At 46.9% G+C, this 25,667-nt stretch overlaps 1 protein-coding gene across 1 annotated transcript; it reads right to left on the bottom strand.

Moving 5' to 3' along the window:
* Positions 1-292: 292 nt before the first annotated feature.
* Positions 293-25,667, bottom strand: ULK3 (unc-51 like kinase 3). The gene is made up of 16 exons (XM_066636295.1): positions 25,463-25,667; positions 22,931-23,071; positions 21,715-21,835; positions 21,127-21,231; positions 20,643-20,786; positions 20,087-20,169; positions 18,874-19,029; positions 17,565-17,670; positions 14,223-14,263; positions 12,508-12,610; positions 9,179-9,243; positions 7,110-7,188; positions 6,496-6,536; positions 6,137-6,184; positions 5,606-5,672; positions 293-445 (listed from the first exon to the last, which is right to left on the bottom strand). The coding sequence occupies exons 1-16, from the start codon at positions 25,562-25,564 to the stop codon at positions 429-431; spliced, it is 1,419 nt and encodes a 472-aa protein (XP_066492392.1). The 5' UTR covers positions 25,565-25,667; the 3' UTR covers positions 293-428.

The following is a 25,667-nucleotide window of genomic DNA, read 5'->3' as shown; positions in this document are numbered from 1 at the left end:
ACCACCAGAGTCCTCAAATACCCCTGACCAGGTATCAAATACCTTCTCAGTACGATCAAACTCCTAAGCTCTTGTCTTTTCTATTCAGCATCCCCTGAAAGCATGTTTAATTGTCCTGAGCATATTCTTATATATTAAATAATTACAGCCTCTCATTTTGGATAACACTGCACAAGAAAATTAACTTTACAATACATTTATATATACATGGAGAGGGCATATAAATTACATTTTCCCCGATACAAAACAACTAGTTTATACAGCTTCATGCTTCAAGTACATGCGCTCTCTGTGTCTGTCCATGTATGTACACAGACTAAACAAAATTCCATACAACCATTAGCCTCTGTTGCATCATGCTGGGAGGACTGCTTGCTGCTTGACTGCTTGAGATGCCGAATCCATGGGGCAATCTCCCGGAATAAGACTTATTGTAAAATACAGGCTGTAGTAAGGAGAAAAGAGAAACAGAGGGTGGTTTTGATTGGCATAAAAATGAATCTGCGTTTCAATTGACTGAACCCAAGTACCACCCTCCAGCAATGAAGCCCAAGTATGTGTGCATGAAATAACTGCATGTTTCCTGTTTATCTGGTTGCTACTCCCTTCCCCGTTCCTCTGTCATCTCCCTTGTGCCTATTTATAGATTGTGAGCGCCTCGGGGCAGAGACTTGTCCTCTTACCTTGTGTAAAGCATTTTGTACAGCGATGGTGTGATATAAATAAAATAAAAATCATGAAATTGACTGCAGCAAATTAAAAAGCCGACTCCCACGGAATATGCCAAGTAGGATTTCATAGTCTATATCCTTAAATATTTACTGCACAGTGGTCTTGGGACAAGTGACCCCCCCCCGCCTCCAAAATGTTGATAGTCCTGATTTGTGACATGGATAACAGCACTTGTACAACCAAGGGATGCTTTGTCTTGCTTAGGATGAAAAAAAAAATGGGTGTTTTAACAGCAAACACTGAAACGCCTTTTATTCCCAAGTTTACTGAAAGCACATTTGATTGATATTTTGATGCCCAAGCCTTCAGTGCCCAATGCAACCCCTTCTGATCTGTCCCTCTTCCTTAGCAGTGAGGTCTCAGCTGAGCAAGAAGTGCTTACCCCACCCCCCAGCCATTAGTATGGCTTTAGTGATATATGACCAACCACCTAACAGTAACCATGATTTTGAAATACAAACCCAAAATGGGAGGGGCAGAGAGTCAGGGGGTTAGGCCCATTGGCTAGCTAAAATGTCAACTAAGGCCAAGATGACCGAAGTGAAGCCAGTTCTAGACACAGCACTAGATCCTGCCTGAAGGAAGTTAGCTATGGAATCAAGGACAGCAGCTAGTGGTTCCCTAAATGTGGTGCAAGGAGAGATTGGAGGCAAGCCACTTGGCAAGAGGAGACTTTTCAAATTCAGGAGCCCGGTTAAGTGCGTGCAGAAAACAGGCTGCTTCATGGCATCAGGCCCACTCCACGTCAGAATTCAATGGCTACCTCATTTGACTCTTCCAGGCTCAAAAGCTTATCGCAAGCAGAGATGAAGGATTAAAATAATCATCATCACCATAAAATGTGCCCTGCGTGCCTCTGGGGAGATTTTTTTTAAAGTCAAATTTTAGACTCTGCGCCTTAGTTTTCTCTCCACTGAGTACCAAAAGGCATTTTTTTTTTTTGAAAAAAAATTAATTCCCTGCTCTTCTTCTCCCTTTACTGCATCTGCTCCTGACAGACAGTATTTTGCTGCTGGAAGCCTACCATCTGTTCAGTATATCCATCAACCTCTAGCCTCTTTGGTTGTAAATATAAGCCCCCCAAAACAGCAAGGAAAATCAACCAAAAGCTCAGTACACGCATAGATAGCACCTTTGCAGCCCAGAGGGGGAGATGCAATTACCCGAGTATCTGAATAACTCATGTTCGATGCAGTGGGGTAATCTAGCACCCAAACACTGAACTACAACATCTCTGCTTGCTTCACATTCAGCTACCAGTAGCAACAGAGTCCTATTTCCTTGGGTATAAACAGCTGACATTTTGTGGATTTTTTTTTCCTTAGAATTTTGTTTTTAAAAAAAGTTTTGATTTGCTAAACAAGTGTCTGGCTCTCATGATGCCTGAAAAATCTTGTTAAAAATCAAGTGCTGGAGATCGGGGTTGGTCAAGGGCAGACCAAGACCTTTTGGCACCAAATGGCATGCTGAATACTATCACCCACCTGCTAGCTTCTCCTCCACTCTCTGGATTAAAAATGGAAGATGAAAGGAGTGGGCTACAGCATCTCTGAAGCTCTGTCCTCCAGCCTCCATATATCCACTTCTGCTCCATTCAAGCGCAGATCCAGTGTCTGTGTTTGGGAGGGCCCATGAGCATTACAAAATCCAGAGCCCAAGTTAACCAGGTGGGTAGACCCGGGCTCCTGGTTGAACTGGCCTCCATGGCCAAAGTTCACTGGGTGGGCAGGCTTGGGCTCTCACCTGGACTTGGAGCCCAGATCTACTGGCTAGATAGACCTGGGCTCTGGGTTGAATCTACTGTCCTCTGTGTCTGAGGTTGGTTGGGCAGGTAGACCTGGGCTCCCACCTGGACTCGGAGCCCAGCTTTATCAACTGGATAAACCTGAGCTCCTGGTTGAACTTCTGGCCTCTGTGGCCAAAGTTTGTTGGGCTGATAGATCTGGGCTCCTTCCCAGACTTGAAGCCCAGATCTACCTGCCAGGTAGACCTGGACTCCCATTCCGCCTCTTGCAGGCAGGTAGACCTGGGCTCCCAGCTGTGCTTGGGCTGTTTCCCATCCCGGTAGGCGCCCTTCCCCTCTGGCATCAGTTTGGGGGGGCACGCACCCATGCCCCCCCTGGATCCGCCCCTGGCTCCATTTCTCCTCTGCTTTTTAATCCAGGAAGCAGGAGTAGAAGGAACAGCACTAAAGGTGGGTGGAAGCAGGCAGTGGGCACCAACTGTCAACCTGCCACCCGAGGCAATTGCCTCAGTCTTGTGGTTGGGCTCACCCTACAGTTGCCACACACTATTTTGGAAGCCCCCCTAAAAAGCACAAAGGGAATTCCCATCTCCTGCTTCTCAACAGCTGCTATTTAGCAAAACAGTATACTGAGTTTATGGATCCTTGCTAGCAGGGCTCATCCTATATCCTTGCAACCCTGCAAAGTTACATCCTCCTAATTTCCAGAGACCAAAGATTAAAACTTCTAGTAGAAAGCAATTCATTCACTACGCGCGCGTGTCCGTCCGTCCGTCCGTCTCCCCCCCACTCCTTTATATGTGATGTCCTGGGGCACATTGTTCCCCGAAAGGCTCTCCCCCTCTCTACTCAGCTCTTTCCCAAGCCTGCCTCCAGCAATACAGAAAGTCAGAGTTATTCTTGTCCATTCCCCTTCAAAGGGCTGCCTCTCCAAAGCCCTTCTGGACACCTGCCTGCCCCTGTGGCATCAAACAAAGGACAGAGAGGCTTCCCCCTGTGATCCGTCAAGCATGCGAGAGCTCAGATGGATGGACAGCCCCTCACTTCTCCTTATGGTTCAAGGTCGCTTGGCAAAGAGAAAAGGGCCTATACCATACATCAGGTCCTTGCCCCTGCCCCTAGGGAAGCTAACTGCTTCTCAGGCAGAGAAAAAGAGCCCACACGGCAGCTTATTCCAATTAACCAAGCAAACACAAAAGGGATAGAGCTTAGCCGCTACCTGGGGACTCTCCCAAGCTGCAGGGAACACACACAAAGGCCTCCTTCTCCCCTGAAAACAAGGAGGGGAGATGTATGTGTATACTCCACTCGCACAGGAGGACACCCCCCCAATCCAACTCCAAGCATTCCTCCCCAAAATGGGGATTTTGCCCCAGTCCACTTCATCACAGGTCTACTGAAATAGAGACTTCTCCATTCCCATATCATTTTGCTGCTGTTGACCCCTCAGAGCAGCACAACTGATCCTACCAGAGGGAGGTAGTGCAGGGCGGGGGGAGAGACTTGTTTTCCCTTTGTGAAGGACTAGAATAGCAGATCGCTCCATAAAGTTAAAGCACTCAGCAAGGCTTAAAACAAATGAAATGTTCACCAGACACACGCAATGTATGGGTGGCCTTTTTGCCTTCTACCCCTAAACAGCCATTGCAGTGCGTACACAGCAAAATACACGCCTGTACAACTGTCCCCACTGATACACTAAACTGGCTAGGGGCTATAATAAGAAATGTGGAGTCCAAACAGAAATTCAACCATGGCTGTCTCCACATGGAAAAAGATATAGATACAGGCACTCCCCAACTTATGCAAGGGTTCTGTTTTGGACACTCTTACGTAAGATGAGTTTTATGTAAGTCGGAACCAGGCTGTGCAAGAGGAGCTATCCACACTCCCCACTCTATAAAGCTCACCCCTTGCTTTGTTCTGTAAGCTGAGATTGCTCCTGGTGTGCTCCAGTGTTTCCTCTGGGGCACAGTGATAGTGCCCCTTCCCTGCGCATGCTTTTTAAATGAAAGAGGAAACTCAGGATGAGTGGTGAGATTTACAGAGCAGTGAGTGGAAGTAGCTTCTCTTGCACAGACCAGCCTTAAAGAAAGCTCAAAATGACATTGATTGAGGTTTACATAAATTGGGGAGCACCTGTACAGGGGCGCTGGTATTGAATTACCAGCAGATCCATGTTCCCAGCAAGGGTGTAATTACTGGGGGGGGGGGGAGGTTCAATTATTAGGTCCTCTGACCTTTCTGGAAGTCTACAATGATCATATTCAGTATAATTAGGGTCAAATTACATATTTGTACATGGTACCACTTCGGTACGGTGACAGGAACATTGCGTCCCACTCAAATGCATCCTGGTTAAATGTGTCCCAGCATTAGACATTTGAATCACTTTTTTTTTTGGGGGGGGGGGGTGTCCTGGTCATTTGTGTTCCCATATATGTATATTATATTACATGTACTTTTTATTTTTTAAACGCCAAGATAGGGTTAGAGGTGGGATAAGAGGGTTAATATATATAACGTGGGTTTTTTTTTTGCCCAGTTATACGTAGTTTGCTTGTTGCCTAGTTTACAGCAGGATGCAAATAACTGGGGCACAAAAACTAACACAGATGCAAATGCCCAGGGGTGCCAATGACCAGGCTGCATTTGACCAGGACATAATCATCCAAGATGCAAATACTCTCGTACCCTTCAGTATATATGGCTGGGGGTTGCATGATTTAACAATCACCCACACCAACACCCCCTGCTCAAAAAGCATCATGGAAAAGTGTTCCAGATCATCCTCCTCTTTGACATTATTATTAAAAATATTTAACTATGACTTTTCATCAGGGGGACCCAAAGTGGTTGGCACAGCAAAAGGAATGAGATGTTGGTTCCCTCTGACAAAAAGGGGTCACAACCGAAACACAAGGGAAGAGCAGCAAACAGCCACTGGTTTTTGATTAGCAGAGAGTGTGCCTTTTCGTTCTTAGTTGGTTCGTTTTAAACAGGTTCAGAAATGGGCTCTGGGCCAAGTCCCAGAACGTATTCCAAAGATGATGCAAAGAGGAACAAGGTGCCAATGGACACAAAGTGAGAAGGCGGACACAGGACTTGGGAAGAAGAGCATCAACTCACAGCCCCGGGCGGAATCCAGTATGCCTTCCTTGCCTATGGACTCAGCCTCCCATTGTGACTCTTTCATCTGGAACAGAAGAGAGGATTTCCCTGTTGCCGTCTCATCTTTAACTACATGCCAGTTTATAGCAACATAAAAGGAGTCTTGCTAGATCAGACCAAAGGACCATCTAGTCCAGAAGGATATGAAGGCAATGGCTTTCTCCCACTGTCTGTCCCCAGAAACTGGTATTCAGAGGCATATGGCATCTGAGCTGAAAAAGATTGGGCTCAAGCAGGATTTGAACACAGGACCGCTAAGATCCAGAACAAGGATCTTGCCTATAGATTAACAATCATCCCTCTCTTGGAAAGCACATCAGAGATGCTTCAATACCATCATCTTTTTCTTCTATCCAACAACTATTGACACACACATCCTTCAGGCCAATCCTTCTATGTTCTCCTCTATAATTACCTAGGCATGCCCCAATTTGCAGCCCACACAGTACACAGGCTCTCTGCCCCATGTCTCCCTCTGCTTCTCCATACCTTGATCTGTTCCTTCAGGTATTCAGCTCGGCCCATCAAAGCCTGGATCTGCCAAACACACAACTCAGTGTCAGTTATCAGTGTACACGCTGCCTCCCGAATGATGAAATAAAATCTTAAGGCGGCTCACAAATTCATAATCCAAGCACAAGTTAAAACAATAAACAAACAAAAGAGAAGCAGGAGCAAAAGGTAATTAACTCATTGATAAACTGCCAGAAAACCAGGCAAACGACAGTCAAGCAAAGAAATCCTTTGAGATTTGGTCTCTGTATTCTGGGATGTTGGTTAACTGCGGTGAACTACAGGAGTTCCCCTCTGTAAATTGCAGCAGGTTCAGGGACAGATCAGATACATACCTCAGCATGCAGTAACTCCCTTCTCCTTCCTGCAGGCTCAGCTGGGGATCGAAATGAGATTGCATAAGAAGAATTGAAACAGAATAAGATCAAAAACCATCCTGTCTGGTCTTTTTTGTCTCTGACTACATCAAGCCAAGAAGCACACAAACAGGGCCAAAAGGGGATGGCCATAACATCAAGGTACACCGACTCTGAACATGGAGGCTCCATTCCTAATTAGCACAGCTTATGAGCCAATATCGAACCTACAGCTGCTCAAGCCGATGGGAAGTCTCCCTGGCTTTTTGAAGGGGAGGTGGGAGTAGGGCAGGGGAGCGGGGGCGGAGATAGCAGCAGGATCTGCCACCATATCCTAACCCCCCTCCCAGCCTAGGAAACTCCACACGGGTCTCCTCAATTCTGTGCCCGCTCAATAGCGGGTGCAGACCCAAGGAGACCCATTGGGGTTGCCTGGCTGCTACACAGGGTAAGGGAACATAAGTACCCTTCTTGGTGCTGCTTCCCAGCCCCATTGGATGCAGCAGTTGCCATTCTGCTGAAAAGCATAGGATTGGACTGTCATTCCCCAACAACCAGCCCGGCCTGGCATCCCATAGCAAGCCACTACGTACCAGCCAACATTCGCAGTAAGTCACCCAGACTCTGCTGGTACAAATCCAGTGTTTCATAATCATCTTTGCCCTCCTCCTCCTGGAAAAGAGAAACGGGGAGATCCTATCTCAGCCAGGCATTAGGAATGGTTCTTGAAACAACATCAGAACTGCCGGAAACAGTAGCTGGGATGTGCACAGAGAACGGCTCCTTCCCCTACACAGCTTTCAAGGTCTTAATCCCCTCACACAACACCCCCAACACCAACAGGACCTGTCTGTAATGAGATCCACCGCCCACTTCCTGAATTTGAAAAGGAAGAGTGAGATGGAGCAGAAGAACTGGGCAGTTGAGAGTGGCAGGCTAGAGTGTCTCTGACACTCTAGTCCAGCACTCTCCTCTCCTCCACACTTCTGCTTGGTTCTTCACTCTGCAACAAAAACTCCCTCAGCCAATGGCAAACAGCTTGGTCCTTGCCATTTGATGTAGGAACAAGGATTGCTGGGAGGTGGCTCCGCCTCTTTCCCAGTCAAAAGTCCAGCAAAACTGTAAGCTGCCCTATAGCTAAGGAGCCTGAGGGATGGACACACTGGCCCCACAAGAGCCAGCAACTCCCCCAACCCAGCAAGTGATACAACACAGATGATCTGTGGGTGGGTGTGAAAGGGGCTGTTTATGGACCACTATTTCAAGGAAGAGCTCTGCTTTGTTATTCTTTTCCTCCCTTTTGAAAACCCAGTGTTTTAAAACACCCTGAGCATGTGGAATATGCCTAATCAAATAACATTACATGTCCCAGGGCTGGTACTTGGCCCTAACCCTGCTAACTGGGCAAGGAGGCACCTTTTCAAGTGTTGGCTCTCTCATATTTAGCAGGAGAGGAGCATCTGCCCCTATTCAACCCAGCACAGCACCCCTCTCAGTGGCTGTTTGCAGGTGTCTCTCGTGCATCTTTTCATTTCAGACTGCAAGTCCTTCGGCACAAGGAATCCCCTTCTCATGCCTTTGCTAGGTAAACTTTTTTGATAACTTTTTTGGGGGGCTGGTAAAAATGTGCAGTATAACTACTATAAATAAATACAGATTGTGACTGTAAGCAGACACGCATTTGGATACGTTCTTGGGCAGGAGTCTCCAACAGGTGTATAAGAATCTAACCTAAGTCAAGGGACTTAGGTTTGGAGGGGGCTGCTTAGGCCAAGCCCCTCAGTTTCCCACTGATCTGCTTGCTCTACCCTGGTGTAGCACTCCCTCCGCTCGGTGCCTTTCCTTGTCACGCTTCCTCTTCATTTATTCATTTCAGCACATTTGTATCCCGTCTTTCAAGGCAACACACAATAAAACCACCATCAAAATACAAGGTCTCCTTCCCTCTGCTTGATGAAACTGAGTGCATTCTGTTCCCATGCCATTCTGTGTCTCTTCTCTCCTTCCAATTGGCCTAGAACAGTGTTCTTCAACCTGTGGGTCGGGACCCCCCCCCAATGGGGTCACAAAGCCTCATTTGGGGGGTCGTGGCAACCTTTCAAAGCATGGGCAAGAGAAGGCTTGGATCCAATCCAATAATGGTGCTTCCCTATCAAAATGAAGTTCCTGCATAACCTGTTCGTGCTGTCTTGCCCTGCTGTCTTGCTCAGGCTGCTACCTCACAAACCGTTGTTGTGAAGACACAAGGGATGGGGAAAAACAGGGAGGATGGGGGCAGGGAGTGGGCAGATGGGGTCCTTGGAGAGGGCACAATCGGCAGTGGGTCCCCATACTATCTATTGATTGATTGGGGTTGTCACACAAAAAAGATGGAAGCCCACTGACTTAGAAGAAAGCAAGAGGTAGAATAGCACAGCAGCAGCACACACAGATTGGATGCCACCAGGCAAGAAAAGGGGAGGGAAACTGTGGCTGCCCACCCTTTTTGCTTGTTGGACAATTACAGGTAAGTCCCACATTGCACTTTGGTGTCTGAGATGGGCCCCAGCTCTTGATAAGTTAATGACCCCAGGGCGGTTCAAGGCTTTCAGAGTCAGAAGCTTGGAGACTGGATAGCTTTCTCCTCACGCAAACTGCAAAGTCTCCACTCTGAATGGCTCACCCTAGCAACAGCAGCAGACGCCAACTCCAGAGCTGCATAAAGGCAAGGCTTGTCCTTGGACATCTCTGCAACACATTGAAAATACAGTCATCAGATACATTTGTGTCAGCTTCCAGATTTGCCCCACCATCCTGGGCACTATTCTGGGGACTCCAGCTGAACCTTCACAACCCTGAGGATTGTGAGGTCTCTGGAAGGCTACCTGACAGCTGCTCTGGGGCTGGGGCAAGCCCAGGAAAGGAGCCAAGAGACAGGTGGAGGAGGAGGATGGGTGAAGCAACACCCTCCCTGCTGCTGAACTCTCAGGCCTCATTGTTGGGCCAGCAACCTTCAATGAGTTGCCAACACAGAGAAACAGCCAGCACAGAGAAATCGCCACAGCCATTGAGGGATAACCAGGACAGAGGAGGAAGCATCAGATGTTGGAGATGTTGATGAGACCTCACTATCACTCCGTTGCATAGATTTCAAGTTAAGATTCAGGTGCATAAAGTTCACAGAATGCATGGTGAAGAGGGTCCCTTGGAACCTAACCCCATTTATCCCATTGGTTCAATGATTCGATGTCTGTGAATTTGGTATCCTCTAGGGTTTCCAGGAACCTAACCTGACTGTAAGTGCCAGCCAGAAAGTATCAGGTGCAAAGCTAAGCCTCTTGAAGTTGTGTCTGGGTGACACAAGCCGTAAAAGGAGCTGGCAACATTGTGAGGTGCTGGTATTGTGTAACAACGCCAGCAATTGTGTTTTGGGTTTCAATGCTGTATGTCATCTTGTGTGCCTTACAGTGAAGAGGGCCCAATTTTAGATTAAGGGCCAGTCCTGTCCAACTTTCCAGCACCGAAGCAGCCATGCACTGCATCCTTCAGTGGAGTGACAGTCATGGAAGCTGTCACTGCATCCATGCTGGAAAGCTGGATAGGACTGAATCGACATATACATGCTCAATGGCCATATTTCACTGTAAATATATGACAACACCTCTAATAACATGGGGGATCAATTCCTGGAATGGGCAGTGCTCTCTAAAACAGCTACAGGAGGCAACACAGTAAATTGGTGCTGATCAGCTAGAATATACTACTCTCATTGGCTGCTGTAGCTGCCAATCCACCTAGGATAAAGAGCACTGTAATGAAACAGGGCTAAAGAAAGTGGTGCTATTGGAGGTATTGCTGTAGGCACTACGCAGGGTTAGGAAGTCATGACCATAATTAGACTTGGCATTTGTATAGTAGCTGGCAACCTTCAGTCTCGAAAGACTATGGTATCGCACTCTGAATGGTGGTTCTGGAACGGCGTCTAGTGTGGCTGAAAAGGCCAATTCGGGAGTGACAATCCCTTCCACACTGGGAGCAAGTGCAGTCTGTCCCTGGTCTGTCTCCCTGGCTATGGGCCTTCCTTCTTTGCCTCTTTGCCTCAGACTGTTGGCCAAGTGTCTCTTCAAACTGGGAAAGGCCATGCTGCACAGCCTGCCTCCAAGCGGGCCGCTCAGAGGCCAGGGTTTCCCACCTGTTGAGGTCCACTCCTAAGGCCTTCAGATCCCTCTTGCAGATGCCCTTGTATCGCAGCTGTGGTCTACCTGTAGGGCGCTTTCCTTGCACGAGTGCTTTTTTTAAGGGTGCAAAGCATTCACATGCATTAGCTTATTAGCTATAAGGTATTATTATCCCCACATTGCATCAGAGACTGAGATAGAGCAGCTTGCCTAAGGCCACCTAGTGAGTTCCTGGTAGAGGTGAGATTAACAAGTGTGGAGGGGTGGGGGGTGACTATTCTCAGCCCAGTCTCTTATCCACAATGCTACTCAACCTGGGTTTCCCTGTAATAAACAGGGAAATCACAGATGGGAAAGGACTGAACTCCCACTTTTGGCTTTTTTTTTCTTTTAAGAGAAACCTGGCCATTTAAAGATGTTGACAGTGCTAGGGCTTGTATTTTGCCATTTAAAACCTAGGTACTTTTTGTAATCAAGTTCAAAGAATAAAGTTCAGAAATTGCCCTCAAATAAAAGAGGGGGAAAGACTAAGAACTGGAAACACAGATGTGCAGTAGGGAGGCTACTTTTCTCCCATTCCCTTCTACACAGTAGAAAGGAGGGTGGGAGGGGGATACCCATTGCTGGCAAGCTGCAGCCATGCACCCACCAATGCGGCCCATTTCATGGTGTCAGCTGGGTCTGCAAGTCCAAGACCCGCATCAAGCACAACCTCACCGGTGGTCTTAGTCAAGTTGCCAGCCTCAGCTTGCCCATCAGCAAAATGGGAACAAAGCATCTTAAAGGGTGGTGACTGTGACCAAGACATGAATTACTTGCACGCATACAGTAACAAGTGCAGGGCCCACTCAGGCACTTTTAAGGGGAGGAAAACAGGAACAAAATAGAACGCTTCTGTCTAGCAAAGAAACAGCTGGCACACATGTGGACATACACACAGGTTTGGGTAGTTCTGCTCCCACAGAAAATAGGGCAGAGAGCCCTCATCCTCATGCTGTGTTTTTAGGTATCTGAGACTAACTGCTGGGGCACGGCGCCCCCTGGTGGCTATAGAAATCTACAACAGGATGAAAGTGTTAACTTTGGGTCAAACTATATAAGAGCTTCTCTCTAGGGCTCATGGGGGGTGGGGTGGTGAATTTTCATTGCTGGGATCATGGTCTGAAGGGAAACACCTCCCTTTTATATGCCATGGTCCTGCCTGGAGCCCCCACAGCAGCTCTTCAAAATAAGTCTGTGAGCATTACTTACTTATAGATCATTTGTCCATCTAGGTCTAGCGACCACTGCGTGCTCAGAATACAGTCCCTTTTCGGAATGCATTCTGCCCAGGCACCATGCAAAGTCCACCTTGTTCAGAGAACAGGGATGCTCTGGGCAGTCGCGTCGTCTGCCCAGCATCCCAGAAGGCTGCGCAACAGGACGTCTGGACAGAACACAACTGCCCAGAGAGTTCCTGTCCCCTGATCAAGGACTTCATGCAGCAGCACCCAGGCAAAACCAAAAGGTTCACTCACTGAGCAGACGTATCCGCGTGGACGCTGGATCTGGCCTCTGGGCTGTGGTTCGAGCAGCCCTGGTCTAGGTCACTACTGTTGACACAAGTGGCAGCTGTCCAGGATCTCAGACATTATTTCCCAGCCCTATTTGGAGATGCCAGGAATTGAACCTGGAACCTTCTGAATGCACAAACCAGTGCTCTGCCACTGAGTTATGATGAACCCCCTGCTTACAAGAATAACTGTTAGCTTTTAGGGTATTGCACGATACTTTGTGGCTGCAGCAGATTTAATGCAGTGTTTTGCCCTTTCCCTCCTCTCACCCAGAAATTTACCTTTTAAGATGTCCCTAGCAGGGATGCCCTGCTGCAAGAGGACTTTGTTGTTGGATGAGACCAGCCCTTTGAGCTGCTCCGCTCGCGAGATGTATTGACTCACCTAAGCAAAGGGAAAGAGTACAACACAGAACCTCAGAAAAGCCTGAGATGGGCAACATTGGAGGGGGAGAGACTACCTTGTTTTCAGTGCTAGGGCTTAATCCTTACAAGTGGAAGACAATAGTGCCATAGTGATCTACGGTCATAGCCAGACTTCCCAGGGCTAGCCCATACAAGGCAGACTGAGGTTGCTGCCTCAGGTGGTAGCTGCCTCAGGTGGCTGCAGCACTTCCCATTCGTTCTCCAGCTTCCTGGCTTCAAAAAGGAAGAGGAAGTGGAGAGTGGTGGATTAGAGCATGGCAGACTCTCCCTTTATCCACACTTCCTGTTCTGCTCCATTCCTTTCTTCCTTTGTGAAATCTGGGAACGGGAGGAGGAGGAAGGCAACCTTCATTGCTATGTGGGGTGGCCTCATTTCCAAGTGGCACTTCAAAGAAATTAATGGGGAAACACACTCCAGCAAACTCCCCATAACCAAGAGAAAAGCACTATAAACTGTTTCTTAAGCCCACATGTCATTGTGTATTTTAGTGCCTGTGAACCCGCCAAGCTGGAACATATACACTAAATAAGAGCAAAGGCTTTTTTAAAAAGTCAGAGACGTTTCCTGTTTATAACCCAAACCCTCTTTATATACAGAACAGCTTCCTTAAATTACACCTTACCTCATTTAAGCACTTTGCTTTTCTCAGAATCATAGCAACTAAAGGATTGGACAGAGAACCACTTAATCATAAGGAAGACTGAAGTCTTGAAAAATCCACCCTGGAAGATCTTCAGGGGATAACAGTAGTAAACTCACATAGCAAATCTGTATAGCGCTTTGTGAGTGCGAAAAAACATTTAATGTGTGCTACCTTGTTGTATTTTTTATAACAACTCTGTTAGGTAAATATTATTATTCCCATAATGCAGATAGAAAGACTGAGGCTGAGAGGGGTGGCTTGCCAAAGGCCATCTAGAGAGCTCATAGCAGAGGTGAAAGTTGAACCGGAGAAGCCCTCATCTGCAGCTCAGTCTCTTTGGGCAAATAGATACTAACTCTCTGGGAGAGATTTGGGCTCAGGGTTGAGATGGACAAGACAAATGGATGTAATCTGGAAAATCTGGAATGGGGCTGAATGGGGAGATGACACCAACTTAATTTCAAACCAGAAACTACGCTATGTTAAAAAGCAGTTCTCTCATTCAAAATTTAAATCCTCATTTAAAGAGTGTCATGTCACAAACTAAAACACCTTTTAAAAAAATCATTCAATGAGATGAAATGGTAGTTTAGGTGGAGCTATGCACCCTCTGACCCCATCCCAATTCTGGTCCTGCAGCCATCACCCACATCATAACACTGCCACTATCAACTATGGAATGATTCTGAAATTCAGCTGAAGCAACAATAAAGTATAAATAATTTGTGCACCTTCCAGCACTGCTTCTGGGTCTCATGCAAAGGCTTCTTGAAATAGGACATGCCAGTTCCATCTTCACTCCACCCCCTACAAGACTGCAATTCTTGCTGCTCACATCCATTCACATTTCCTGCCCGATATGCCCTGACCCTAGAGGTTGCCCAACTCAATCTTCCCACTGACTGTGGAGAGAGGCCTTTGACTGACCTTGGAGCGGATTGCTTCCTTCCTTCGGGCGTCCGTCTCATCTGCAGGAGTCAAGACAAACAAGGCAAATTACAGAGATCAGAGATGAAGGAGAAAAATCAGCAGAGTCAACAGAAATTACCCCAGGTCAAAAAAAAAAACAACAAAAAACTGGAAATGAAAAGGAGGTAGGAACACCACAAATTCCCTTGGCCATTTTCCTTAGCTGCCAGGGCTAATGTCTACAGTCAGCCTACCCATGAAGATGATAGGCCAGATGCAAGGAATGGCACCAAGATGCAGGTCTCTTGTTGTCTTGTATGCTTCCTGAGGCTTCTGGTGGGCTACTGTGAGATACAGGAAGCTGGACTAGATGGGCCTATGGCCTGATCCAGCAGGGCTGTTCTTAGATATAGGCTGTTCTTATGATATAGGCCAGGGGTATCAAACTTGTTTCATACAGAGGGCCGGAGTTAGCATTCAGGGCTCCAGCTGAGGGCAGGAAGTGATGTCATTAAGCAGAAAGTGACATCATTAAGCAGCTAATGGCCAGAAATCAGACCCTGTTCTCATATAGAAACTCTTTAACTGCAAATGACAGAAGAGAAAGTACGCAAATCTTGACTATATTTCAAGATTTGGGAAAGCCCAGTTTTCATGTGGGCTGCCATTTCAGCTGTAACACCTCAGCAGCTGAGAGCCTGAGGGCCAGATAAAAAGCTTCTGGGGCCTTATGTTGGACACCCCTGATATAGGCGGTCACCTCAGGTCGAAGATTGGCAGTGGATGTCCCCCATTAGCCCACCTCCACTGTCCCCACCTCTGTTCCCTGGAATTGAAAAGAGGGGAATGGAGCAGAAGAGGAGCTGTGAAGGAGAGGAGAGTCTCTAACCCACCATGCGCTTTTCCTCCACTGTTCCTCTTCTGCTCTTTTCCCCTCTTCAAATTCAGAAAGGCTGAGAAAGTGGGAGCAGGGGCACTCTGCAGGTGCCTGGAGGTTATGAGCAAGCTCCACCCACCCATCCTTCTCTCTCTCTGCCTCTTCCACTGAAAACAACCCCCAACCTTTGCCATCTGACAATACCTGCCGAAATGTTAATTGCCTACAGGTAGAATCAGACAGGGAGCCCAACATTATTGCAATAGGAAATTAAATGTTGGGCAGTATCCAAATGCTTTAAAGTTAAACATACCTTAAGATAGATACAGGGAAAGATGCAGTGCAGGGATAACATGGGACTGATAGAAAACTTCTTTTAATACAGGGGTGCCCAAACCCTGGCCCGCGGGCCACTTGCGGCCTGCTACAGGTCCCCATCTGGCCCCCAGGGGGTCCCCCCACCTCCAATGGACACCTAGCCCTCACCCCAGTCTGCGCTGGCCCGACGCGCGAGCTCCGCACCTTGCTCTCCCTCGCTGCCGCTGAGCTCAGTGGCAGCGAAGGAAAGATGAGCCCAGCTGGCGTGCAGGGCTTTTACAGTGGAAAGGTAACGTGAGACTTGCAGGTCTCGCATTACTTCCCACTATAAAAGACCCTGTGCGCTTGCCTGCTAGTCTCTTCTTTCTAGCCCATGGGCTAGGCTGGGCTGGGCTCAGCTCCGTTTGGCTCGGCTCCCCTCCCCTCCCCTCCTGCAATCTGAGCCAGGGGAGAGAGAGAGACAGATCACGAGGGAGGGGAGACCGGCCCAGCTCGTAGCACGTCTACCTCCAGAGGGAAGGAGGGCTCATTGGTTGGCCAGCCAGGCAGGCAGGCAGCAGCAGCACATGGGCAGGCAGGTAGGCAGCCCAAGCAAACGAAGGAGGGAGGGTGAGGGGGCAGGTGAGAAGGCGGGTATGTGAAAGTGTGGAAGATCTCCCCCTCCATTTGTGTGTGCGTCTGAATGGGATCATAAACTGGCATGAAGATCCCCCCCTTCTTAGGGTGGATGGGATCATAAACTGGATTGAATTCATTCATTCATTTTCCATCTCTAATATATTCATTTATGTAAATTTATTCAAATTTGAAATGTGAATTAATTCTTTTTTTGCCCTGACACAGTGTCAGAGAGATATTGTGGCCCTCCTGCCAAAAACTTTGAGCACCCCTGTTTTAATATGAGGAAAGGAGTGGAGGTGTCCAGTTATGGAGCTGGACTGACACACTGTCAGTGCTTAAGGATTATTTGGAATGGACGGGAATTAGGAGCTAAGGAATGTGCAGTTTTGTCAGGGGGGTTGGGATATATTCATCTCTGTAAACTGTGTATTCATTTTAACTCAGACCAGGGGTGCCCAAACCCCGGCCCGGGGGCCACTTGCGGCCCTCGACGCCTCTCAATGCGGCCCTCAGGGAGCCCCCAGTCTCCAATGAGCCTCTGGCCCTTCAGAGATTTGTTGAAGGAAGCACTGGCCCAACACAACTGCTCTCAGAGTGAGGGCGACTGTTTGACCTCTCGAGTGAGCTGTGGGATGAGAGCTCCCCCCACTGCTTGCTCTTTCACCTCTGTGATGTAGCAGCGGCAGCAAAGGAAAGGCCAGCCTTGCTTTGTGCAAGGCCTTTTATAGGCATTGAGCTATTGCAAGACCTTCATTCATTCATATAAGTTCATCTTTAATATATTCATTTATGTAAACTTATGTAAATTTATTCAAATTTTAAATGTAAATTAATTCTTTCCCCCCCCCGGCCCCCGGCACAGTGTCAGAGAGCTGATGTGGCCCTCCTGCCAAAAACTTTGGACACCCCTGACTCAGACCAATTCAACATACCAACGAATGGATTTTAATTTTTGTACTGCTACTCAAGGAATATTCTAATGGAGATTATACTGGGGGGATCAAATTTGTTACAACACCTACAGCTCAATCCTAAGCAACTTTCCAGCACTGGTGCAGCCATGCCAATGGGGCGTGTACTGCATCCTGCGGTGGGTGGGGGGACCCAGTCAGGGGAGACCCAGTCGGGGCTGCACTGGTACTGGAAAGTTGGATAGGATTGGGCTCTTAATAAGTATATTTTTTAAAATGAGGAAAGAAGCCAAACAAAGAACACTGTGAAGGCATATCTGCTGTGATCCATCTTTGGTGGTTTCAATTCACCAGTTGAGGACAATTGTTGTATTGAATTCCACCTGTTGTCCATCTGCCCTAACTCCACCTTCCTTCAAATGAGTGGCCTTCAGAGGATCACAAATTCATGTTTGCCTACCAAGAATTTAATAAGGCCAGAAGAAACCAAATCCAAGGACTAGGGTCACTCACTCATGCCAAGAGCCATCCCACACGGGCAATTCTTGCCACTCTTGATCTTCCCATGGTCACCCATCTAACTCTGGAGGAGAAAGGCGAGTGAGGAAAGAAAATGGTAGTCTGGACACTCACAGCGTAAGGCAGGGACAAAGTACTCCAGAGCCTTGGAATAGAGGGACAGGGCAGCAGAAGCATCTCCTTGCTGGTCCTTCTTCACAGCTTCCATTACAAGAGAGGTCTGAGAAAGGAAGAGAAAGCAGAATGAAGGAAGAGACCGGAGTAGGAATTCAAGGTGGTGATTTGCCCATTGTTGGCTAATGTGTAGAGGGAAGGCGGTAGCAATAATCTCTGGGCCCTCAGAAACTCCAGCTCCTAGATACTTGCCACACTCTGCTACCAGAGAAGGATACCTCACTCTCAGAAGCCTCCATAAGAACTAAAGTCACCTGAATAATCTATTTACGGACTAGAAGACAGTTGCACATACTTACAGAAGTAATTCTTAACAACAACTAGTTAGCATTTATATACTCATGCTTTTTGATGTTCAAAACACTCCACACACATTATCTTACTATAATTTGCACAGTACTATTACCCACCTACTACAGATTGGGGATTCAGGCTGAGAGGACAAGTGGCTTACTTCAGCTTCCCCCCCCCCCAAACCCCCATGTAACATATTTTCAAACACTTCCCCATGCAAAAAATAAAATAAAAACAAAAACAAAATAACCAGCACTCAATCCTGCATGTAGTAAATGAACACATTGAAGGAAATGTGTTGCCCAGATCTCTCCCTGAGATGTCTGTTAACTACATGCAGGATGCGTTTTGCAATGGGGAGGATTCAAAAATAGGACTGACACATGTTCATCAATCCACAGTGTGAAACAGAGCAGCCTAGAATGCTACTGCCTCACTATGGATCAAGAGTAAGTTGTTTCTTAGACACCACTCTGCACCAGCTCTTCAAATATGGGTGATTGCTACTATGTCACTTTTCAAAAGTCAGAGGCTCCTCCTCCAAAAGATGGGGAGACACATTTACAATAAGACTGATTCATATGTAGTCCCATATTCTAAAACTGATGGGGGTGGATGAGATATATCCCTCTCTTCTCTTCCCTTTACCTAGGACATGGTCTGCCCATGCAAGTAGAATGAGGTGACAAAATAAGTAATACCACTTGGGGAGTGGGAGATTTACAATTCTACCACTTCAGGATTCTTAGCACCTTAAACTTCATGTGGATAGCCCAAGTCTCACACTCATGCAGATCTACTTCATGGAGGGTCTATATTACTAGAAGCCTCTGACCTCAGCCACTGGTCAGTGCCACTGGGAGATTCAGTCACTCCGACCTCTCTCCCCATCCCCTCCCCAGTGATCTCAAATTTTCACTGCCCCTCCCTTCCCAGTGGTATCATTTTCACTCACTGCTTTGCCCAGGCTCTCAGCACTCGGCATATGCTCCATGTCCACAAAGGGGTGAGCAAAGAACTCTTTGAAAGAGATGCGCTGCTGGGGGTCTCTCTTCAGGAGGCGCTGCAGGAGGTCCAAGCACTCTTGCGACAGCCGCGGATGTCTGGGAAGCTAGAAAAGCAAGACAGACGACGGGCAGTCAAGCCACCGGTCAAGTCCAAAGGATAGTTTTCCCACAATAATGGTAGCTCTAAATCAGGAGTTGGGCAGGGGGTGGGGGTGAAACGTGTAATGCAGTGTTTCTCAAACTGTGGGTCGGGACCCACTAGATGCATCGCGAGCCAATTTCAGATGGGTCCCCATTCATGTCAGTATTTTATTTTTAATATATTAGACTTGATGATACCATGACTGCATTGGGGAAATGTAACAGACCTGTACTTTCAATAAGCTACTACGTATATTCTTTTAACACTGATAGTCAGTGGGATTTACTCCTGGGTAAGTGTGGGAAGGATTGCAGCCTAGGATTGTTAACAATTTTCCTGCTTGATGATGTCACTTCCCGTCATGACATCACTTCTGGTGGGTCCTGACAGATTCTCATTCTAAAAAGTGGGTCCCGGTGCTAAATGTGTGAGAATCACTGATGTAATGTATAGCAATTGACACCTTGCAGTCTCTGGTAAGAATATCATCCTCTGAAAGATATTAGCTGCCTCTAGATTCCAAGCCTTTCCTGCTCTATGCCTCTTGCAATTTTTTTTATTACTGTTATTAGTATATGTGCCTATTTATAAATACTGCAGATGACATAAGCCAAAGCAGAAGAGGCATTCTCCCTTCACTTTCACATCCAGGAGAGAATGCTTCTTCCAATTTGATGAGAATGCCTCTTCCAATTTGATACCTATTACAACCCACCTGTGCATCATCTCAAAACAAAGAATGTTTTTTCTTCAGAACAATTTTTTAAAATGAGAAAATTCAATCTACCAACTTAAATGTATGCAATGGATTAACAAGTATTACTGGGGCTCTCACCTGATTAAAGCAAAGTACCATATCTGTTGATGGTGTTTAATCAGTAACTGATAATCCAGGAAAGTCACTCAAGGTAACCCAGGCTCTAAGAATCTTTCTCCTTCTGCATGTTCAAATGGCATCAACCTTCATTCCCTCCCTGAGATCCCAGCACCTGCCAGCACCCCGACTACTGCAATGTTACCTCAATGGGATGATTACTTCGGATCTTCTCTTCCAGCTCAGCAAATGACCTGGAGGCAAAAGGCGGGCGTCCAAATAGGGCCTCTAGGAAGGAAAGAAACCCTTGCAATAAGGTTCTGAGACAAAGCTGGCCCATTCATGAGGTTGACTGAGGCCAATGCCTCAGGCAGATGGTGGGGAGGGCCTATCCACCTCTGTCCACTCCTCCTACTCAGATCTGAACAAAAAGAGAAGAAGAAGGGAGCAGTGAGAAGAGAGGAAGTGTGAGGTGCTAGAATGTCTCTGACACTCTAGTCCACAATTCTTCTCCACACTTCTTCCTTTACCTTTAATCTAGGGAGGAAGAAGAGAAGTGGTGAGGGTAATGACTGGTGCACAAGTAGAAAAGTGGGAGGAAGCATTTGATGCACTGCTTTAGGTGCCGGGATGTCTTGGGTCAGCCTCACTCCAAAAAGCAGGCAACATTTTACTGGCATTGGGAGCCTCAATATCATCATCCCTGTGCAGAATAGGTGGAGTTCAAACTACTCTGTCTCCAAGTCAGATAATGGACTTACCATAGAGAATCACTCCCATGGACCATAGGTCTACACGGGCATCATACTGCCCATTGCACACCATCTCTGGAGCCATGTAAAGCGGTGACCCTCTCAGCACATGCTTCTCATCTCTTGGGGACATGTGTTGAGCAAATCCAAAATCTGGAAGAGAAAAACAAAAGATGACTCCTGCCCACAAAGGACTATGATCCGATTTACACACACCCCAGAATGAAGTGATAGACTAGACTGTACTACTTGAGACTGCAGACGGGGAAAATGGCTTTGAATGCTTCCCCCATATAAAACCCCATTAAATGATTCTGAGTGCTCCCTGGATGATGCACATCTAGGTGCATCAGACTGCATTAGCAGGTGTTGTTCTTCAATAATGAAATAAAGGAGGACCAAACCCTCAGGATCATGCTCTTAAGTTGGAAGTGCATTGCAATATGTCCCATGCAATTCGCCGTACATTGTTCGATTCCCAACCCATACTGACCTGCCAGTTTGAGAAGAGGCTTATCCAAGGAGCTGAGCAGGATGTTCTGGGGCTTCAGATCTAAGTGGGAGATATTCTTCTCATGAAGGAACTTCAAGGCACAAGCTGTTTGGATAAACGGAAACAGTGCTGAGATTGGGAAGGGTGTCAAGTCACTCAGGGCCAGCCTGAGCTGCTGTCAGGCCCAATTTGAAACATTTTTTGCAGGGCCCCAAGTTTGCAGCCAAGGTCTGTAGAATCTTAGAGATATAAATAAAATTTTTACATACTTTCTTTTTCTATGGTCGAACGGAAAGCAATCAAAATGTGTGCCTAAAAATGCATGTGAGTTAATGGACCAAATGGATTTAAGCAATCTACTCTCTATTACCCTGGAGTGGGGCCCAATTTGGAGCAATTGGGCCAATTGGCTTAAAGCTGGCCCTGTAGGCATCAGTTGCAAGCAACCAACTTCCTTACCAAATCAAGATTTTATTTTCCTTCTCCAACAGTTCCTTTTGATCAGCAGTGGAAAGCAGTAATTATATACAGCCAAGAACACATCCCCTCCCTCCCTCCTCCCTCTCTGTGCCCCTTCCCACTCCTTACCCAATTGCTGTAAGAATATCCGAGCCACTTTCTCCGGGAGTATCCTCCGTGTATGGATAAAGCGAGAGAGATCACCCCCAGCACAAAATTCCATGATCAGGTAGATGTACTCCTTGTTCCACTGCAAAGAAGTCAAACAGCATCAGGTTTGTTTGAAATCCAGTCTCTCCCTCCTCCATCAGGTATGGCTGTCTTGAATGATGTAACGCCATTACTTCTGTGGGCACACAATGCAGTAGTTCACCCCAGGAACAGGATGCTGGAAGCACATTGCAACAGAGCTGGGTGTAATTGTACTACATAAGTTCAGCCAGTCACTGAGCTCAGTATCCGAACAAACTCCACCAACAAGTTTCTAGTCCTTATGTCTGTGCAAAGATGTGCTTTGCACAGTCATAAGGGAGCGTGGGGGCAACGCCTGGGGAACCCTCAAGGGCCGATGGGGATTAAGTCTCAAGACAGCAGCCAGAAAACAGACATGGTTGCAGATGTCCTTTTATTTATTTGCAAAGAACATATGCTATCCTGATTATAAATCTGAGAAAAAACATTCAAGCAGCTGCTGGGACACTTTAAGAAATCTGCAATGATTTGCTGTAGTACAGCCATGGGCTTGCACACTGCTACAGTCCCTGAAAATCTCACATAACCTTTGTTGTACTTGTATTTAGAGTTCTATATCACCCATTAATTATTATTAATTTTCCTAGCCATTGCTACGGCAGTACCTTCAGTTGTAATCCCAAACACACAGACCCTGACCCTAAGAAAGCTAGCCACACTTAAAATACCACTGAAATAAAAAGAGCTTCAATAAGTCATAACTAACTTGTCCCATCGATTGCAAAAGGTCTTTAGCATGGGTAAGGCTGAAAACAAAAGTAGCATAGCAGTGAAGTTGCTCTGGAAAAAAACCTCACTATGCTCAGATTAAATGTACCTTCTCTCTCCAGGACTGGGCTCCAAAACAAGAAATAGCTCTCCAGGTTTGAAGCAGGCATTTGACTGTGATGGTGTTGATTGGCTTGCCCCATGTCATGTCACCAAGAACCCTCTCACAAACTCCAGTTAGGGCTGGGCCTTGGAAAGACCTCCGTCTGAAACCCTGGACAGCTACTGTCCATCCATATAGACCATCTTGAGCTAGATGGATCAAAGGGTCTGACCCATATGGAACCCCAATCCAGTCAACTCCACACCTGCTTCTGCACCCCACCTGGAAGTCTTTCAGCTCCACAATGTGTGGGTGGCGGATGGTCTTGAGGATCTCTATTTCGGTCAAGAGGTTCTCTACGGAGGCCTTGTTCAGGCTCTTCTTGCTCACGCACTTGATGGCCACTACCTCCCGGACATTCCTCTATGGAGGCAAAAGGCAAATTGGCTTTAGTTGGTGTTGCCCAAAAGATCTTGGCAGATTTCAATCACACACGTCCGGTATCCAGGCAGATCTGTTTATAGCACCATGACACTGTCACTGCCAACACTTGGTAAAGACCCAGTCCCTGCCGAAGGTGGTTCCAATTCAAGGCCTATCCTGCTAGGCCATGGAAGCAATCCCTCCTCCTACACACTCCACCAAATCTGGCTTTCTTAACTCCTGCCCAGGTTTAATCATACCTTCCCCCCCCCCATCCCCTAGTACAAGGGTATCAAACATAAGACCCGTGAGCCAGATGCAGCCAACAGAAGCTCTTTATCTGGCCCATGATTCACTGCAATGAATCATAATTCACTGCTCTCAGAACCAAGAGCAGGATATTTTCAATGGGCGACCCCAAACTTTTAAAATAGATTGATTAAATTGGTCCCCTTTCTCCGCTTCTATGCAACGCCTGAAGATCATTTTATTCTGCAGAGCTTTTGATTTTGTGACATAATCAATTGGAGGGGGGGATCTGTTTGTTCCTATCACAACTTTGTTTTGATTTTTGTAGGCTACAGTTTTATTGCTTTTCATCGAAATTTGTAAGCTCTTTTCATATGCCCGTAGCTGAAAGGTGACATATAAAATAAAATTATAACCTACTACAGCCCTAGAACTTTTCATCTTTTAAAAAACTAGGCTCTGAAACTACCCCTCTGCCAGGACTACAGCACTAACGTTTTACTTGCTCTACACCAGGGTGGCCAAATCTGCTTAACATAAGAGCCACATACAATAAACTTCAGATATTTAAGAGCTGCAAGAGAAATGTTTGAGAACAGCAATATTTAAGAAGCATTTACATTCTTATATATATTTACCCAGCGTCAACGTGTTTTAATCCAGGGCACTCTCAGTCTATAGCAGGTAAATAATTATAATGCTTGAAAATTTCTTATTTACCTTTTTATTAATTAATTAAAGGAGCTCAGTCAACATATTTCTGAGAGCCGCACATCATACATCAAAGAGCCACCTGTGGCTCCCGAGCCAAAGTTTGGCTCTATGTCAACTAGCCCCTTTTTGTCCTCAGATTCCAAGTCATCCTATCTACCCCCCAAATATATTCAGCCCTAATGCTAACAACCGAAAAGCAGCTTCCTTCTAATTGAATCTCAAATTGCAACTCGAAACAGGGATGACTGGTCTTCCTGGGTGTGTGGGCGTGTACACACACACACACACAAACAAAACTATCTAGAATTCCCAAAGGAAATTCCTGAAGTCTGTTCAAGCTCAGATTTACTGTTTTATGGACACGTTATACAATCCCCAGGACAGTATGATAACAAAAACACAGAATCTGTTGAACAGAAAGAACAGGGTGTGTACTGGATCAAGCCTGATCACTCAACCCAGAGAGGCATCCAGCCCTGACAAAATGAAAGAGTCCATATTCAGGATCCCATAACACTGAAAGTCTATGCTGAGCAATCTTGTGCACTTTTACTTAAAAACAGAAGTGCCTTACTGGTTGGATAAGACCAGAGGCCAAGGTGACCAGACCATATATTTTTCCAGGACATGTCCTCTTTTTTAGTCCCATGTCCCGGAAAAGAACTTAAATGTCCTCCTTTCCCCTGTGAGCAGGCCCCGGCAGGCAGCGCATTATATTTAATGTAGTTTTAAATTTAATAATAAGTAACATAGTATATAAATGAACCACATGGAAACAATATACAAGTGGTTTTAGTTTTTATTTTGTCACATACAACATTTTTCTTGAATGTTCTACGTTTTGGGGTGCCTTGTCCTCTATTCTGGTTTTGACATTGGTCATCCTGCCAAAGGCCAGTGATAGCCGAGTGTTCCTTGCAAGAATCCCAGGAGCTGGTGGGTGAATACAAGAAAAGCCCCTGCTGAATCTGGTCCAAGGTTCATCTAATGCAGCATCCTGTCTGCAGGGGACGCAGCCAGAGATGCTTCCAGCAAAGATGAAAGCCGCAGCCCTGCCCCACTCACATGTATACTGCTACTGAAACTGGAGGTTCCATTTTGCTGTCAGAGCTCTTGAAAGATCATGAATTGCCCTAATCCTTGTTGAAAGCCACTTCAGCTAGCACCGGATGGGGGGACGACGACCACGAACAGTTCAGCCCAGGAAGATGAAAGCCACAGCCCTGCCCCACTCACAGGTATACTGCTTCTGACACTGGAGGTTCCATTCTGCTCCATGAAACTGGAGGCTCCATTCAGAGCCCTTGAAAGATCTTGAATTGCCCTGATCCTTGATGACAGAGCCACTTCAGCTAGCACTGGATGGGGGGCATGACCTATACCCTTCAGTTCAGCCCCCCCCCCCAGGCCTGGAAAGCCCCTTCTCACCTTCCTGTAGGCTTTGAAGACAGTCGCGTAGGTGCCACTGCCCAGCCTCTCGGTCAGGATGAAGTCCTCCAGCTGCGGAGGCGCCCAGCCGGCCCCCGCCATCCCCCCAGCCTCCCCATGCAGGGGCAGAGGCTTGCGCGCAGCGAGAGCCTCCTGGGGCTGGGCTGGGCTAGGACCAGGCAGCTTCCGCGTTGGCTGCTTAAAG

This window comes from Tiliqua scincoides, chromosome 8 (assembly GCF_035046505.1).
Source record: "Tiliqua scincoides isolate rTilSci1 chromosome 8, rTilSci1.hap2, whole genome shotgun sequence".
NCBI lineage: Eukaryota > Metazoa > Chordata > Lepidosauria > Squamata > Scincidae > Tiliqua > Tiliqua scincoides.
The sequence above is the reverse complement of the archived record's forward strand: the minus strand, read 5'-3'. Positions and strand labels throughout refer to the sequence as shown.

Excerpts from the sequence above, each read along its gene's own strand:
- ULK3 (XM_066636295.1), bottom strand. The coding sequence starts at position 25,564 with ATGGCGGGGGCCGGCTGGGCGCCTCCGCAGCTGGAGGACTTCATCCTG. Across the intron at positions 23,072-25,462 it reads TCTTCAAAGCCTACAGGAAG|AGGAATGTCCGGGAGGTAGT; the intron begins GTGAGAAGGGGC and ends TTGCCTCCATAG. Across the intron at positions 6,185-6,495 it reads GGGAGTTACTGCATGCTGAG|ATCCAGGCTTTGATGGGCCG; the intron begins GTATGTATCTGA and ends TGTGTTTGGCAG.